The sequence below is a fragment of the Myotis brandtii genome, unplaced genomic scaffold (genome assembly GCF_000412655.1).
Source record: "Myotis brandtii unplaced genomic scaffold, ASM41265v1 scaffold277, whole genome shotgun sequence".
NCBI classification, from domain to species: domain Eukaryota; kingdom Metazoa; phylum Chordata; class Mammalia; order Chiroptera; family Vespertilionidae; genus Myotis; species Myotis brandtii.
In genome coordinates this window covers 1,136,981-1,155,532 of record NW_005360548.1, presented here as the reverse complement: position 1 = coordinate 1,155,532, position 18,552 = coordinate 1,136,981, and the positions used below count along the sequence as shown (strand labels likewise).

The 18,552-nt window shown below is 45.9% G+C and overlaps 1 protein-coding gene across 2 annotated transcripts in view; it reads right to left on the bottom strand.

Moving 5' to 3' along the window:
* Window positions 1-18,552, bottom strand: part of AKT2 (v-akt murine thymoma viral oncogene homolog 2) — a 41,622-nt gene that overhangs the window by 20,939 nt on the left and 2,131 nt on the right. For both annotated transcript variants that reach the window (XM_014541727.1, XM_005868806.2), the window contains exons 2-3: window positions 10,201-10,329; window positions 8,348-8,459 (exon numbers count right to left, since the gene is read on the bottom strand). In XM_014541727.1, coding sequence (XP_014397213.1) covers window positions 8,348-8,459; window positions 10,201-10,329 — 241 coding nt within the window. The remainder of the gene's footprint in view (window positions 1-8,347; window positions 8,460-10,200; window positions 10,330-18,552) is intronic.

The window sequence follows — 18,552 nt, the reverse complement described above, 5'->3', positions numbered from 1 at the left end:
GAGCACACTGAGGCCCGTGCACACCCTGATAGAGCACACCAAGGCCTGTACACACCCAGGTGGAGCACACCAAGGCCCATGCACATCCCAAAAGAGCACACTGAGGCCCGTGCACACCCTGATGGAGCACACCATCGCCTGTGCACACCCGATGGAGCACACTGAGGCCCGTGCACACCCGATGGAGCACACTGAGGCCCAGTGCAGAATTAGAGAGAGCAGTACTAACTTTCTTTCCTGACCCAATGCCTCAGGCAGGCATTTCTCAACTTGTTTTACCCTGTGCCCTCTTTGGAACCAATTACAATATAATTCCTGTGCCTACATTAATATTCCTGTATTTTGAAAAATAATTTACTTTATCAGATCATAACTGTTTTCTTAGAAAATTAACAATGGATTTTAAAAAATCACCGATCTCCTAAGAGATATGTTGATATATATTTTTTAAAATGTATATATCTCATACACAGAGACTGTCACATGAAAAGCAGCAAGTTGCAGACTAAGATACATAGCACACTCTTGTCTTTGTTTATAAGGGAGAACACTGACAGCCCATCAACAGTAGCCTGAATAGCCCTGACCGGTTTGGCTCAGTAGATAGAGCGTCAGCCTTCAGACTGAAGGGTCCCAGGTTCGATTCCAGTCAAGGGCATGTACCTTGGTTGCGGGCACATCCCCAGTGGGGGGTGTGCAGGAGGCAGCTGATCAATGTTTCTCTCTCATCAATGTTTCTAACTCTTTATCCCTCTCCCTTCCTCTCTGTAAAAAATCAATAAAATATATTTTTAAAAAATCAATAAAGTATATTAAAAAAAAGAAAGAATCCCTTGCCTAGTTTAAAAAAAAAACAAACAAAAACAAACAGTAGCCTGAATAAATAAACACGCATCCACACCACAGGAGCTCTGGAAGCAGCTCCAAGGGACTCCTCTGGAGCTACCTCTCAGGGCTGCAGAGTTGCTGATCAGGAGCATGGGACCCAGAGCCACACAGGCTGGGGCTCAAACGGTAACTCTGCCACCAGGCAAGCTCACCCTCCCAGTCCGCCCCTCTCTGCGGTAGGCTGGGGACACTGAGATACTGGTGAGCTGCATGTGCAAAGCACCGCATACATAGAAAGTGCTCAACTCAAGAAATGTTAACTATACTGAGTGGGACCTGGACCTATCCCATCCACCTTGACTCAGCTGCCCAGCCTCCCAGGGATCCTAGGAACCCTCAGGGATACAGAAGGTTGGATGGGGGTAACTGGGGCTCTCCCAACGCCTGACAAGCTCCCCATCCTGTTCCAACTGGACTGAGGTTGCAAGGTTGCAGCACTCAGAATTCAGAGAAAAAGCAAGGGCCTTGGTCCAGGATATTCCTCAAGGGTTTGCAACATGGTGTCTGGGGCAGAGGGGAGCTCCCACCCAGAGTTGGAGCTGATGTGCCTTCCTCAAAAGGAAGCTCCCAGGGGAACCAACCTCCTTCCCGCCAAGAGACATGAGAACTATAACAGCTCCACAGAAACCACCTCATTCCATCTCTCTTAAGAGCAGTGGAGGAATGGGCATGTTTCTGATGTGGAAACTGAGGTGCACAGTCACCCTGGAGGTCACACAGCCAGGCTGTGGTGAAGCCACCTGGCTCCTGGCACCACACCACTGCTCCCTGATGAAAGCTACAGCTTCCCAGGTGAGGCCCAGGGGAATGGAGCAGGGCACGCTCCCACGTGCTCAGGGAATAAGGAACACCAAGAGACAGAACTCAGGAGCCAAGGGAAGGAAAGCCACGCCTTGGGAGTTGATCTTTTCGAGAGGGACTCCCCCACAAAGGCCTTTCACTCACACAGGTGCACGCTATTTCTTTAATCCACACCCCAAGATATATGGGTTTGTTTTTTTCTGGCCTGAAATTCACCAAGCCATGTTTTTTTGTTTTTTTTAGAGAGAGAGGAACGGAGAGGGAGAGAAACATCAATGTGAGAGCACTACATTTAATGGCTGCCTCCTGCATGCACCTCACGGGGATCAAACCAGCACAGTATGATGCTCAACCAACTGAGCCACACCGGCCAGGGCAAGATGTTTTTATTTTTATTTTTTCCAGAGACAGAAAGGGAGAGGGAGAGAGAGAAAGAGTGAGAGATGGTGGGAGGGAGGGAGGGAGAGAAACTTCATTGGCTGCCTCCCTTACACACCTAAACCAGGGGTCAAACCCACAACCTGAGTGTGTGCCCTAACCGGGAATCAAACCTGCCAACTTTCAGTGTACAGGACAATGCCCAATCAACTGTGCCACCTGGCCAGGGCTTCACTGTTTCTTTAATCCATGGTTGTACACACATAGTGAGCGTTTTAAAATTTGTAAAAGGACACTTTACCTTAATAAAGTGACTGGACACGTTACCTGAGGTAACCCCATGGTCCTCCTGACAACCTTATGAAGCAGGTATGATGAACATCCTCCTATGAACGAGGAGGCTGAGACACAGAGAGGCTGACAGACCCAGTTACACAGCCAGCAAGCAGAGGCCCAGGGACCCAGGGGGCCCTACCACCCCCAAAGCACTTCTCCCCTCAGGGGAACTTTCAGGAGCCTTCCTATCCCTCACTTGGGCTCTGAGGCCAGGAAGACACATTTGGTGGATCCAAGCTCCCCCAGACAGCACCAGTTGTGTGCAGCACAGGCTCAGGAGCCGGGAGCCAGAGCCTGGAGCTCAGCTCTGCTGCAAACCAGCTGTGAGGGGGCCCTGAGTGGCCTCACTTCTCCAGCCTCTGCCTCCCACATATACTGGGCACCACACAGTGGCTGAGCACACAAACTCTGGAGCCAGGTGGCCTGGCATGATCTTAGCTCTGACCCTCCCGGAGGCAACCCTGGGGAGACGATTCAACTTTCCTGTGCCTCAGCTGCTGCCATGTAGAGCAGGGACCAGAGGGTTGTGTAAAGGTGAAATGCCACTAGACAGAAAGCATTAAGGCAGTGCCTAGCACAGCAAGTACCTCACGGAGCGGTTGTAGGAATTGGCCCAGCCAGCCAGCCAGCAATACTTCCTGCCTTCTGGGCGCCAGCCTGGTTCTGGGCACTGAGGCTGCAGCAGAAAACAAGCCCCACGGAGCTCCTAGCCTGATGGAGAAGATAAGTGTATCATGGTTCCAAGGCAGGGACTAGAACAGGAAGCTCCTTCTCAGAGGGTGGTCTGGGAAGGCCTCTCCAAGGAGGTGGTATCTAAGCCAGGGCTTGAAAGATGTTCCTGGAACATGGGCAATCCCAGCACCGAGAACAGGCACCTGGCACCTGGCTATGAAATGAAATGGAGGGAAGGAGGGAGCCATGCAAAGTGCCAGGACGGAAAGGAATCCGTGTGGCCCTGAGCAGGAGGGAGCCTGGGTGTCTAAAGAAGGCCCAGCAGGTGTACTGGAGCTGAAACTGACAGACAGGGGGATAGAGCAGATGAGGGTAGGAGGGAGGACAGGCCCAGATCCCACTGGGCTACGTGTACTGCTGTATTAAGATTTACATCTTAACATCAGGGGAAGTCACTGAAGGTTTACTTAGGGATGACAGGACCCAATTTGTTTTAAATTAGCAGCTGCTGTGTAGGACACAGATTGGGGGCAGTGACAGGGCATGAGTAGAATACAGCAGTGCTCCGGGCAGAGGAGATGGAGAAGAGAAAAGGTGCCAACAAGCAGGATTCCATAGGGCAGCCCCAGGCCAGCTTTCACATTTACTTCCTCCTTTGTTCTTCATGACAGGGAACTAGCCCCACTGAGAAAGTGGCACAGTGCTGGTCTGACTCCAGAGCCTGGGCCCCAACCCCGAGATCCCCAGCTGAGCAGGATTAAGTGCACCCCAGAGGGAAGCCCAGTAAACTGGAAGTGGAAGGTCTACCCTCAGCACACAGGTCTGTCCTCTTCACAGCGTCAGGAGTAACAACTCACTGCTGGTCTGATGACGAATGGGGGGCCTCTCTCCCTACCAGGGCTGTCCTCTGACCCAGAGTGGTGTTTACAGCTGGAGGATATCTGAAGTCCCCCGCTGTTCACAGATACCCTGAGATGGCCCCCTCGATCTTTCTCTTATTCTAATTCCCTGTGCCTCCATTTCACTATCATTATCCCTATTTAACAGGTGAGGAACTGCCTCCTAGAATTTTTTTTTTTTAAATATATTTTATTGATTTTTTACAGAGAGGGAGAGGGATAAAGAGTTAGAAACATCGATCAGCTGCCTCCTGCACACCTCCTACTGGAGAAGTGCCCGCAACCAAGTTACATGCCCTTGACCGGAATCGAACCTGGGACCTTTCAGTCCGCAGGCCAACGCTCTATCCACTGAGCCAAACCGGTTAGGGCTCCTAAAAATGTTTTGAGGATGAGTTAATATATATAAAGATCTTAGAACAGGGTGTGGCCAACAGAGAATTAGTTTTAGTTATCCTTTTACTTATTCAACAAGCATTTACTGAATGCTCCCAGCACATATAAATATACAGGTGCTATGGAGGAAAAATAGCAGGGTAAGGGTAAGAGATATGGGGCCAAGGCAGAACACTCTGAGAAGGTGACATCTGAGCAGAGACCTCATGGAGTCAAGGAGAGAATCGTAATGATATCTGGGAGAAGAAGATTCTAAGCAAAGGGAACAACAAGTGCAAAGGTCCTCAAGTAGAAAGTGTGTTTGGCCTATTTAAGGAACAGTGAGGAGACCAGTGTGGCTAAAGTGAGGACACTAGTGGTAGGAAATGATTCTGGAGAGGGGGCCAGACCATGTAGGACTTCGTAGAATATAGCATTGACTTTGTGGTTTATTCCAAGTGGGACTAAAAGCCACTCACTTTTAAGAAGAGAAATTACATTATAAGATTTACATTTAAAAGATCACACTAATGTAATACACTATTAAGCATACCTGCCAAGACCAGGGTCTACAAACTTCTGTATATCGCCAAACAGTAAATACTTTAGGCTTTGCAGGCCACATGGTCTCTATCACAACGACTCAACTATACCACAGTAGGGAAAAAGCAGCCATGGGTATGGTTGTGTTCCAATAAAACTTTATTTACAAAACAGGAGGCTGAGCTATAGTTTGCCAATCCTGCTCCAGACTTAATTCCCGGTTTACAGGAAATATGGGTACAGAAGACCAAAGTAAACAGTGCCAAAAGTCAGTAAGATAACATGTCCATAGTGTGGCATTCTACAAGACAACTAGCCTGGTTTACCTAAAAAAAATCAACGTCATGTGGGGGAAAAGGGAAAGGTCTGAACTACATTAAAATAAGCCAAAAAGACAACATGTACCTTGAATAAATCCTGCTTTACAAAATAGCATTTTGAGGACAACTGGGGAAATTCAAGTATGGCGTGGCTATGGGGAGGATGTTACTAGATATCCTATATAATAAAAGGCTAATATGCAAATCAACCACAGTGGACTGACCAGTTGCTATGACACGCACTGACCACCAGGGGGCAGATGCTCAACACAGGAACTGCCCCCTAGTGGTCAGTGTGCTCCCATAGGGGGAGCGCCGCTCAGCCAGAAGCTGGGCTCCCACCTCTAGGGCAGTGCTAAGGATGTCCCGCTAATGGCTTAAGCCGTCAGTCGGACATCCCCCGAAGGCTTCTGGACTGCTAGAGGGCGCAGGCCAGGCTGAGAGACCCCAACCCCCGTGCACAAATTTTGTGTACCGGGCTTCCAGTATATTATAAAGAATCACCTCAGATGTGATAATGATACCATGATTCTGTAGGAGAATGTCCTTATTCTTAGGAGATGCCTGCTGAGGTATTAAGGAGGTAAGTGTCATATATGAACAGAAGTTCAAGATTCAGCATGAGGCAAACATGACAAATGCTGAATTGCTGACTCAGGGCACAGGAATCTGAACCTTTTTAAAAATATCTTTATTATTGAAAGTATTACATATGTGCCCCTTAATCACCCTAGACCTTCATTTATTATACTAAATGTGCACTGGAAATAAGTTGGCAGGACGGGGCTCAGGGAATCCCTCTAGCTGCCCAGGAGAGCCAACTGGGGAGCAGGAGAGGCTACCAGGAGCAGTGAGCAGGCCACTGCAGCATCTAGGCAAGGACCAGCCACCAGTGTGGCCCCTGTCAGCTCTCTGCCGCCACCCCCCACCTCTCTCCAGGCTTGGGCCTATGTGGCTGGGGCAGTGAGGACAGCCCACAGCAGAGCAGACTCCCTTTCACTGGGTTTCTGGCTCACGCCTCACTGGGATAAAGGTCAGGAAGCTGGGGTTTGCTCTCAGAGTAGCCCCAGCCCCACGGCCCTATCCCCCAGTCTTCAGAAAGGGACTTCCCCACACTGAAGGGCATGGTATCTTATTAAAATGAAAACCAGAGCAGGTCTCTTGCCTACGAAAACACTTCGCCAGCTCCCCACTGCTCCTTTTCCCGGCTTGCACACTGTGTGCCAGGTACCGCTGAATCAAGGGCTTCCTGTTTGTCAGCCCCTTGAACCTTTTAGCAACCTGTGACAAACCCCAACTGAGTCACCACCTGCCAAGCCCCTGGGGATCTCCACCGGGAGTCCAGGCCCTGGCTGAACTCACCAGCTTTAAGGTTCTTCACTCCTCCCCTCCCAAAACCTCTGGTGCTTGATTCTTTGGTGACACAAAACCCTCGATGTTCCTGGAATGACAAGCTATCTCACCTCCAGGCCTCTACATATGCTGGTCCCTCTTCCTGGAGTCACCTTCTCCTTCCTATCTCTGTGGCCAACTCCTTCCTATCTATACTTTCAAAACTCAGCCAACACTCAGGTCCTATGCATTTATTGGTCTTAATCGGCTTTTACTGACAGTCTATGTTTTGGTTCCCAGTTTTCAGCTGAGTAACCTCAGCTGGCTTGAGATGGTAACTCTGTTCCCCTTGAAGGGGCAAATATATTTTTGATCTTGGGAAGGTATGCAACAATAATTACAGTACAGATTGTGGTAATATGTCTTGTGATACTGTTTTGTTATGCTCTAGAAATGCACTGTCTATGAGTATAGCCACTAGTCATATGTGGCTATTTAAATTTAAATTAATTAAATAAAAGAATTTTATTCCTCAGTTGCACCAACCACATTTCAAATGCACACGGGCACCTGCTTGGGCACTGCAAGTATAGAACATTTCTATCATAGCAGAAAATTCTCTTGGATGGCACTGTTTTGGGTTCTCCAGAGGGTCAGCTGAATCCTTATCCAGAGACAAGTTAAAGGAGTATTTCTCAAAGAGAGGCTCAAAGGGATAAAGTAGGGGCAGGGGGGAATATTTGCCACTCATTACAAAGGGTTAAACTTCCTAAAGCATAAAGAGCTTTCAGAAATAAATAAGAAAAAAGACTACCCAATAGGAAAATAGGCAAAGGATATGAACAGGCAGTTCAGAAAGAGAAATTCACATGGCCCTTGAATATATGAAAGGAACTCTAACCCAGAGGAAAGGCCAATGAAAACCACCCTGTGCCCTCCAAGTGTCCCTTGACCCCTTCTATTTGTTCTAACTGTGAATATCCATTTCTCACTGATCAGATTGGTAAAAATCCAAACATCTGAAAACACAACGCTGTGTGGACTCTTAGACATAGCCTAATAGAAACATTTCTCAACATTACAAATACATATCCCCTATAACCCAGCAAGCCTCCATCTAAGAATTCATCTTACAAATTTAGCAGCACATATGCCAACAAGACAAACACAGGTACCGCACTGTGGCATTGCTTGTAATGAGCCAAAGGTTGGAAACAAGCCCAGTAACCATCCATAAAGAATTGCTCTATGAACTAGGGAGCATACAAGTGCAGCTGTTTAAAAAAAAACAAAAATGCAGCAGCAGCTCACTATAGACTGAAGCAAGAGCATTCCCCAAGACAAATTAAGTAAAAGAGCTCGAGTGCATGTACAATGCTACCTTTTGTGTAACAAGGAAAAACCAGGGGAGTCGGGCGTGAAAGGCCCTACCGGAGTGAGCGAGCCCGTCCCCTCCGGAAGAAGCTCTTGGAGGGCACATAAGGAGAGCAGTTAACTTGGGGGTGGGACAGAAGGGAGAGGGAAGCTAGACACCTTCCTTATACTGTATGATTTTTAAACTAGGTAAACCTGTATCATCTCTTCTGATTAAGTCTCTGACCGCCTGCCTCAAAAGCAATGGAGATGCGCATTAACAATGCAGCTCCCTGACCCTCCACCCATCTCCAGATAATCAGAGGCCCTGATGTGGCCTGAGCTCCACCTGTTAAAAAGTGGGGTACAGGGGAGTCTGCCCATCTGTACCCCTTCCCCTCATCAGGCCTGCCACTCTCAAAGGGCAGCCACGCAGAGGCTCAGACTCGCCTCTCATCTGGAGAGTCTACATGGAAGGTCCTCTCGATGACTGTGGTCCACTGCAAGCAGCGTATGACAAACGTGTTGGGCCGCGGTCTCTCGGTCTTCATCAGCTGGCATTCTGTAGGCAGAGGAAGGACAGAGACAGGAGGGTAAGGGGACAGCCCTGCTGGCCTACAGCCCACATCCCCTAAGTCACATCCTGTGTGCCAACCGCATGCCAGATGGTGTTAAGGACACCTTAGTGACAGATAGCTCTGGACTTGCCCCCGTGGGGCACAAGATCGTGTGTGTGTGTGTGTGTGTGTGTGTGTGTGTGTGTGTGTATGTGAGAGAGAGAGAGAGAGAGAGAGAGAGAGAGAGAGAGAGAGAGAGACACTACTAGACAATGACGGCTCAGTGGTCAGAACTGTGATGGGGGGAACCTAGGGCCATCTTCTGGAAGAAGGGGCATCTCTACACTGAACCCTGAAGGAAGAGGGAACATGGGTCAGTCAGACAGAAGGGTACGTCGTGTACACAGCCCGGAGGTGCCAGAGGGCCCAGCACACTTAGGGAATGGCAAATTCTGCTCATGGTGTGAGGAGCAGGGAAGTGAGACTGGCTGGAGAGGTGGGTAGGAGCCCGTCTGCGGGACTCAGGAGAATGGTGAGGAATCTGGACTTTGTCCTGAGAGCAATAGGGAGCTATGGGAGGCTTAAATAGGGAATGGGCATGGACAGATTTAAACAGATCCCTCTAGTTGCCATGTAGAGGATGAGAGAGAATGGAGGCTGGGAGCCCAGGGAGAAGGCTGGGGCTACACAGAGTGGAGCCATGAAGAGGGGAGGAAAAGGCAGGTAGACAGGCCAGAGGGAGGCAGAGAGAGGCACCTAGGATGAGGCTGAGGCCTGTGGCCTGAGGACTAGAAGACAATACGGCCCTCCATGAATGGAGATAGGGAGTGGGAGGTTGGGGGAGGAAAGGGGAGACTAGATGGCCAGTTTGGGACATGGTGGGTATGAGGGACCTAGGGAACACCCAGGAAGAAATGAGGAGGAAGCTGCTCAAGACAGGCTGGCAGTTCAGGTGAGAAGCCAGGACTGGCAGCAGCCATGCCAGAGTCACCAGCATACGGGAAAGCAACCAGGACAAGGCGTAAGCAGGACAGAGGGGACCAGGACTGGGTCCCAGAGACAGTGGGTAGGGGGAGACTTGGCAAGAGGCTGGAGCAGGGAACTAGGTGGGGAGAACGGTGGTCTGTGCTAAGGACTGACAGTGGCGATGGGGGTGTCTTTGAAATGTGCTAAGGATGTGGTAACCGATCAGGTCAGCAGGGAAGGAAGGAAGCAGAATCAGGAGGGGGGCGGGGGCAGGGGGCAGAGAGATGGAGGCAGGACTGTGGTTATGCAAGATCCAGGCAAGGGCTTTGGGCCTGCCAAGCTTTCACTAGCCAGGGTCCAGCTGGTAGGCATCATTTCGGATACCACAGAGGGGATGGAGGATGCGAGGTTAGCCCTGTGATCAGCTGAAAGGGAGGCCATGGATGCCTCTAGTTTAGAGGGACAGAGAAACAGGCTGCTACCAGAATGCAGAGGCACATGACACCAGCCGGACCCCAGGGCCTGGCCAGCAGCAGCTGGAACCACAGAGGCAGTGCCGCCTGGGGGAGAGGCTGGGAAAAATGTCTGGCTTCTTCCCTCTTCCCACTTTACCTCACCCAACTGACACGTAGGTGGAGCAGGGGAAGGGTAAGAAATAGGGAAAACAGGCCCTGGTCAGGCCCACAGTCCAAGAACAGCCGATCCCCATGTGCCCACAAGACCAGCCAGTCGTCCTTGGAGCACCCAAACTTTGGCCCAGCCACTTGCCCTAAGACGTACCCGCAACGGAGAAGTTGTTTAAAGGGGGCAGCGTCTGGTCAGGGGCCTCGGGCCGCTCCTTATAGCCAATGAAGGAACCATCACTCTTCAGCAGGAAGTACCGGGGCCTCCACGTCTTGATGTATTCACCTGAACGAAGGCAGAGGAGAGGGAGAGAGGTCAGGGCAGACAGCCCGGTGTAACCGTGACTCACAAGGGGCACCGGGGTGGGAGGAGGGTGGATGAGGGTAGGTAGGAGAGTGCCTCTCCAAGAGAAACCCTTGAGGTCGCCCCTGCTGATGAAGGCTGGTGCCGGGCTGGGCCCAGTGATTCAGAGGTCATGCCTGGCAGGAAGGTGCCTGCTGCAGTGGCCCAGGGCACCAGCTGCCTCAGCGTGTGGCCAACAGCAAGCCATCCTTGCCAGCACGTGGCCCAGTCCCAGGAGAGGCCCAAGCTTCCAAACACACATGCCCTGTGGCCCTGTAAGGCCAAATCCCATGGGCTGGTATTCACCAGTACAGCCGTGCAGTTGGATCAAATGTCAAAACATTGTGCCAGTCCGGGTATAACTGTTGCTGTGCCCTCCAAGTGTCCCTTGACCCCTTCTATTTGTTCTAACTGTGAGAATCCAAGCACCCTGTGTATGCGCGCGCGCACACACACACACACACACACACACACAAGAACCCACTCCTCACAAGTCTGCTGAAGAAAATGAGATGGGCTGCGAAATAGGTGAAGGAAATTAAGAGGCACAAACTTCCAGTTATAAAATAAATCAATCATGGGGATATAAAGTACAGCATAGGCGATACAGTCAATAAATATTGTAATTACTTTGTAAGGTGAGAAATGATAACTAGACTTATCATGGGGATCATTTCATAATGTATATACTAGGTGTACTGGTTAATAATGGAGGATTTTGTAATCAAAGAAAACACTATAATTTCAAGAGAAACATCCAAAGTGCTTAATTCAAAGCAATGTCCATCGCTAGCTACACATTTCTCCCATCTTTCAGGTAATTTGTGGATACCGTCCCAATAGAACTTTTCTTGTTCTGAGGCAAACCATTCAGAGACCCAATTTTCCACTTTATGTTTTGAAGTGCTGCTCAGAAAGTGTGTGTGCTATCGATCAGGACAAGTGGTAATCTGAAGGAGCAAGGTCTGGTTAGCAGGTGGGTTAATACTTCCCAGGCAAGATCTTTTAATGTGTCTTTAACTGGTTTTGAAGTGTGTGATACTTTGCCGTGTCTTCTGGCACATTCTGGTCATTTCACGATCACAGTGTGGTTCAAATTGATTATTTGTTGTTGGGAGCGGTCAACCTGTGGGTCGCGACCCCTTTGGTGGTCTAATGACCCTTTCACCTGCTCTTAGAAGCTCATAATTCACCACACCTTCCTGATCCCACCAAACGCAGAGCAGTGTCTTCTTTCCGAAGCGATTTGGCCTTGCAGTGGATGTTGATGGTTGACCTGAATCAACCCATGATTTTGTGCATTTGGGATTCTCAAAATAAATCCACTTTTCATCGCCAGTCACAATTCGATGCAAAAAAGACTTTCTTTCGTGCCATTGGAGCAACATTTTACTGATGACTTTTCGGTTTTCTGTTTGTCTTTCGTTCAGTTGATGCGGCACCCATTTTCCTTCCTTTAAAATCTTTCCCATTGCTTGTAAACGATCAGAAATTATTTGCTGAGCAACGTTTAATCTTTCTGCAAGTTGTTTTTGAGTTTGACATGCATCTTCATCCAATAATGCTTGTAATTGTTGGTCTTCAAACTTTTTCGGTTGACCTGGACATTCTTTGTCTTTCACATCGAAATAATCTCTTTTAAAGTGTTTAAACCAACGTTCACAAGTATCTTGAAATGGAGCATGTTCACCATAAGCTTCCCGAAGTATTCAGCAGCACTTTTCTTCAAAATAATGAATTAAAACTTCCCACAAATGCTCTTTTTTTGGCATGAAAATCTACAATTTTAAGTGTAAAAATATCTATGATGTTAACACCTTCTGAAAATTTGACATATGAAGTTTTGAAGCTTGTTGTCAATACAACAAAACAGCATACATATCAAATTGCATATATATCAACATATGTGTAACTCCATCTAGTGAAAAAAATCCGCATTATTAACCAGTACACCTGGTAAATATCAAATTCCTGAGGTACAACTGAAACAAATAGGATAGTGTACATCAATTATATTTCAATAAAATAAGTTTTCAATAAAATAAAATGCTATTTAAGTCCTCAAAAGATAAAAAAAGATGGTGAAACAAAACTTGTATATAAATGCCCATAGCAACATTATTCATAATAGTAAAAAGTGAAAATGACCCCAAAGTCCATCAACTAATGAATGGATAAACAAAGTATGGCATATCCACATAATATAATACTATTCAATCATAAAAAGAAACAAAATATGAACACACGCTACAACACAGATGAACCGTAACTAAAAGAACCACAAATTAGATGAGCATATTTATATAAAATGTCCAGATTAGGCAAATCCGTAGACATGAACAGCAGTGTGTGAGACTGTGCACCATAAGAGGCACCTAGGTGGGAGGAGGGAGGACAGGAAAGCAGGCTGGAGCACGGTAATAAAATGTGTTAATATTAATTGTGGAGATAGTTGCACACTCTGGATACTAAAAGCCACTGAACTGTACAGTTTAAAAGGCTGAACTGCACCCGGCTGGCATGGCTCAGTGGTTGAACATCAACCTATGAACCAAGAGGTCACGGTTCAATTCCCGGGCAGAGCACAGTCCCAGGTTGTGGGCTCAATCCCCAGTGGGGGGTGTGCAGGAGGCAGCAGAGCGATGATTCTCTCTCATCATTGATGTTTCTACCTCTCTCTCCCTCTCTCTTACTTTCTGAAATCAGTACAAATATATTTTTAAATAAGTAAATAAAAGGCTGAATTGTATAGTATGTAAATTATATCTTAAACTGTTAAAAACTATGCAATCACAAGCATACAGCCTCCAGCTTAGGGCCCAGCACACACTGCAGGCACTCAATAAATGCTCTTATCATCAGCTTACTTTGGCACATGTGAAATAGGATGGCAAGGTGAGCTCTGGGCTATATTTGCTGTGCGGCCGCCAGTAAGTCATTTCACTTCTGAATCCCTGTTTCCTCTTAAGGGGCTATCCATTAAATCAGCGGTTCTCAACCTGTGGGTCGCGACCCCTTTGGGGGTCGAACGACCCTTTCACAGGGGTCGCCTAAGACCATCGGAAAACACATATATAATTACATATTGTTTTTGTGATTAATCACTATGCTTTAATTATGTTCAATTTGTAACAATGAAAATACATCCTGCATATCAGATATTTACGTTACGATTCATAACAGTAGCAAAATTACAGTTATGAAGTAGCAACGAAAATAATTTTATGGTTGGGAACTGTATTAAGGGGTCGCGGCATTAGGAAGGTTGAGAACCACTGCATTAAATGATACTGATGATGATGATGATGATGATATAACATTATAGTGGTACTTTGTGCCACATACCGTCCTAAGTATATCTTATAGGTTTTAACTTACTAAATTCTTTCAATTTTAGATACTAAGTAATTTCATGTATATAAAGTTCAAAAACTAGCAAAACCCCAAGTTTAACAACAGATTAAAAGGATTACACACCATGACCAAGTGGGTTTTATCCCAGAAATGCAAGGGTGGTTCAATATATGAAAATCATTCAATTTTATACACATTATTAAATGAAGGAAAAAAGACACATGATCATTTCGATTGAGGCAGAAATAGCATTTGACAAAATCCTACATCCTTTCATGATAAAAATACTCAGCAAACTAGGAATAGAAGGGAAGTTCCTCCACATGATAGAGAGCATCTATGAAAAACCCACAGCTAACATCATACTCAGTGATGAAAGACCAAAAGGTTCCCCTAAGATCAGGAACAAGACAACAATGTCCACTTTCACCACTGCTATTAAACATGTTATTGGACATTTTAGTCAGAGAAAAATAAAACGATAAAAGGCATCCGATGTGAAAGAATAACTATCTATATTTGAAGACTAGAGGCCAGGTGCACGAATTCATACACCAGTGGGGTTCCTCGGCCTGGCATATGGGATCGGGCCGAAACTGGCTCTCCGATATCCCTTGAGGGGTCCTGGATTGTGAGAGGGCACAGGCCAGCCCTAGTGATCCCACCGGTGCACGATCGGGCGGGGAGGGATGCAGGAGGTTGGCCCACAGGGGAGGGACCGCAGGAGAGCTCCAGGGCATGTCCAGCCCATCTCACTCAGTGCGATTGGCCAGACCCCAGCAGCAAGCTAACATACCGACTGGAGCATCTGCCCCCTGGTGGTCAGTGCACGTCACAGCTAGCGGTTGAGCAGCCTCAGCATATCATCAGCATATTACGCTTTTATTGGTTGAACGGCCAACTGGTTGACCGAACACTTAGCATATTAGGCTTTTATTATATAGGATGACATGATCCTATATATTTAGAAAATCACAAAGAATCCACGAAACAATTACTAGAACTAATTAAAAAAATTCAGCAAAAGAACAGGCTAATCAGTTGTGTTTCTATACACCAGCAGTAAACAATCCAAAAAAGATTAAGAAAACAATTCCACTTACAATAGCATAAGGAGGTAAAAGATTTATGCACTAAAAACTATAAAACATTGCTGAAAGAAATGAAATACCTAAAGAATTCAAAGACATCTTGTGTTCACAAATTGAAAGATTTGATATATTTAAGATGAAAACACTACCAAAGCGATCAAGAGTCAGCACATCCCCTAACGATATTCCAACATCCTCTTCTGCAGAAATGAAAAAGCCAATCCTCAAATTTACATGGAATTCAAATTCACATGGCCAGGGACCCCAAACAGCCAAACAATATTGAAAAAGAACAACAAAGTAAAAGTACTCACACTTTCTGATTTCACTACAAAGCTAAAATAATTGAATCAGTGTGGCATAAGGATTGACATATAGGCCAATGGAATAGAATTGTCAAAAACAAGCAAACAAACAAAAAAACCCATGGTCAACTGATTTTCAACAGGAGTGTCAAGACCATTCAACAAATGGTACTGGGACAACTGAATATTCACATGCAAAAAACAAAAAACAAAACCAGAGTTGGATGCTTACCTCACACCGTATCACACATACAAAAATTAACTCAAAAGGATCTACTTAAATATAAGAAAACTATAAAACTCTTAGAAGAATACATAGGGGTAGATCTTCCTGACCTTGGATCTGGCAGGGTAGCTAAGTGGGTAAGAGTGTTGTCCTGATAAGCCAAGGTTGAGGGTTTGTTTTCCAGTCAGGGCACATACAAGAATCAACCAATGAACGCATCAGTAAGTGGAACAACAAATCAATGTTTCTCTCTCCCTCAATCTCTCTCTCTCCCTTGGGCTCTCTCTTAAAAAAAAAAAAAATAAATAATTTTTTTTTTTTTTTAATTCTCATCTGAGGATATGTTCTTCACTGATTCTATAGAGAGGAAGGGAGAGTGGGAGGGGGCGAGGGAAGGAGAAACATCGATGTGAAAAAGCATCCATCAGTTGTCTAGTTGCCTCCCATACCAGGGATGGAACCCACCCGCAACTTGGGTATCGAACTTGTGACCCTTCGCTTCATGGGATGACATTCTAACCAACTGAGCCACACTTGCAGGGCTATAAAAAAATTTTCTTGACCTTGGATTTGACAATGGATTTTTAGATATGACACCCAAAATACAAGCAACATAAGAAAAAATAAAGTAGATTCACTGAAATTAAAAACTTTTATGCAAAGAACATTATCAAGAAACTAAAAAGACAAACAAAAAATGGGCAAAAATATTTGCAAATCATATATCTGATAAGAGTTTATTATCTAGAATACATAAAGAATTCTTACAACTCAACAACAAAAAGACAAATAGCCTGATTATACAATGGGCAAAGAACCTGACTAGACAGTTCTCCAAAGAGATAAAAATGGGCAACAAGCATATGAAAAGATGCTCAACATCATTAATCATTAGGGAAATGCAAATCAAAACCATGAGATAACACTTCACACCCACTAAGATGGCTGCAATTAAAAAAAAGAAAAGAACAATGTTGGTGAGGATGTGGAGAAACTCAAACCTGGTGGAAATGTAAAATGGTGCAGCCATATGGAAAAGTTCGGCACTTCTTCTAAAAGTTAAATATAGAATACACTGAAGATTACAAATATAGGATATATAACCCAGATTATTTACATCTACATGTTATCTAATTATAGACTTTTAGCATATAAATATGATATTTGATCTAATTTGTGTAATTTACACAAATATAGATTATAAATATAGAAATACTCAAATACTTGTACACAAATATTCACTGCAGTACTATTCACAATAGCCAAAAGGAAGAAATAACTCAAATGTCCATCAACAGACATATGGATAAACAAAATGTGGTATATTCGCACAATGGAATATTATTTGGACATAAAAAGGAATGAAGTGCTGATCCATGCTACAGCATGGATGAACCTCAAAAACATTATGCTAAGTGAAAAACGCCAGACACAAAAGACCACAAATAGTATGATTCATTTATATGAAATATCCAGAATGAGTCAATCCATAAAGACAGAAAACAAACTGGTGGCTGCAGGGGTAGGAGGGGGAAAGGGAACTGAGTGCTTAATGAGTACAGGGCCTTCTTTTAGGGTGAGGAAAATGTTTTGGAACTAGACAGAGGTAGTGGTTACACAACACTGTGAATGTACATAACAGCCACTGAACTGTACACTTGAAAATACAGTAGGTCCTCGGGTTACGCCGGAGATCCGTTCCTACGGTGCAACGTAATGCGATTTTCGCCGTAAGTCGGAACCCACCTACATAAGCACCTACATCACTCACATGGAGCACATCCACAGCAGTAATGAAGTGAAAGAAGTAAAAAAAAATTTTAAAGAAAAATAACAATTCCTGACCTTTACTTGTGATAAATAAATAATAAAAAACACAAAGCACATATATACATACGTCGAAATGACGGAATTTTTTTTAAAATAAATACTGTAAATGGGAGATGGCAACGTAACCACAAAACTACGTAGTAGTCGAGTCCGATGTAACCTGAGGACTGCCTGTAGTTAATTTTGTGTTATGTAAATTTCACCTCAATTTTTAAAAAAATAAAACAAAACTCGAAAAACTCACTTATGCTGTTGGAAATTAGGAGAGTTACTGCTTGGGAGTGGCAGGGGGCTTCTGGAGCCTGTCTTGTTCTATTTCTTGATCTGAAACTAGTTTGGGGATGAGCTTATGATCCAGGCACTTAACCTATAGTGTTTTATACTAAGAACAAGCTAAGAAGACAAAAGAAACCTAGAAGGAAAGAAAAAACATCCCCACAACAATCCCAGTTTACAAATGAGGAAACTGAGGCACAGAGAGGTCCCATTACTTGCCCAAGGCTCATAGCTGTTGACCAGAATAGCTAGGATGAAGCTGGGTTTGCTTTGTCCACGCTCTTGACCACGACACTGTCTGCCTCTAAACTGGCAGATAGGACCACGCCTGGGGGGGCCTGGCAGAGGCTGTTCTGGAAAGGGAACCAGCACACAGCATGAGCCACTCCAATAATGGTGCTCTCACTTCAGCCATTCCTTGAACAGACCTTACCAGGCAAGAAGCAGCCTGTGGGCCAGGCCTTGGAAGCACTGGTTCAAAGTCAGAGGATGCAGTGCTGCCACCTTCTCATTGGAACCTCCAGAGTCAGTCTTCCTGCTTAGCCTCAGCGTCCTGGTCTGTAAGATGCCCGCCTCACAAGACAGCTAAGAAAATGCAACAAAATCGAGCTTGCCTACAGCACAGCCCATGCCTGGCACAGAATGGGCACAAAGTAAACTGGGACTGCTATTATTGTAAACACCAGGGGTGGGATGGTGCAGGTGCCAAAACAGTCGCAGTCAGCAGAAGCCACCTTGCCTTGCCCATCTCTGCCAGCTGCTGCTCAGAACAATGGGCACCGAGGGGCCCAGGAGTGAAACAAATATGTGTGTGTGGTGCAAACCCAAGGCAAGTGTGTCCCAGGTAGGCCATCTCAACAGCTCATCTGGTCTCCCTGTAGCACAAATGAAGGCAGTGAAGGCCTGAGAGGGGCTGAGATTCACTTAATGCTATCAGCAGACCTGGACTAGAGACAAACCCCCATCCCTGCCACAGTCCTCCAGCCACCTCCAGGGCACCCACACCCCAGCCCACACCCATGGGCCTTGGGAAAATCAGGAGCTTGAGACTCTGGCCCACAGACCACACTGCCCTCCGCCCGCC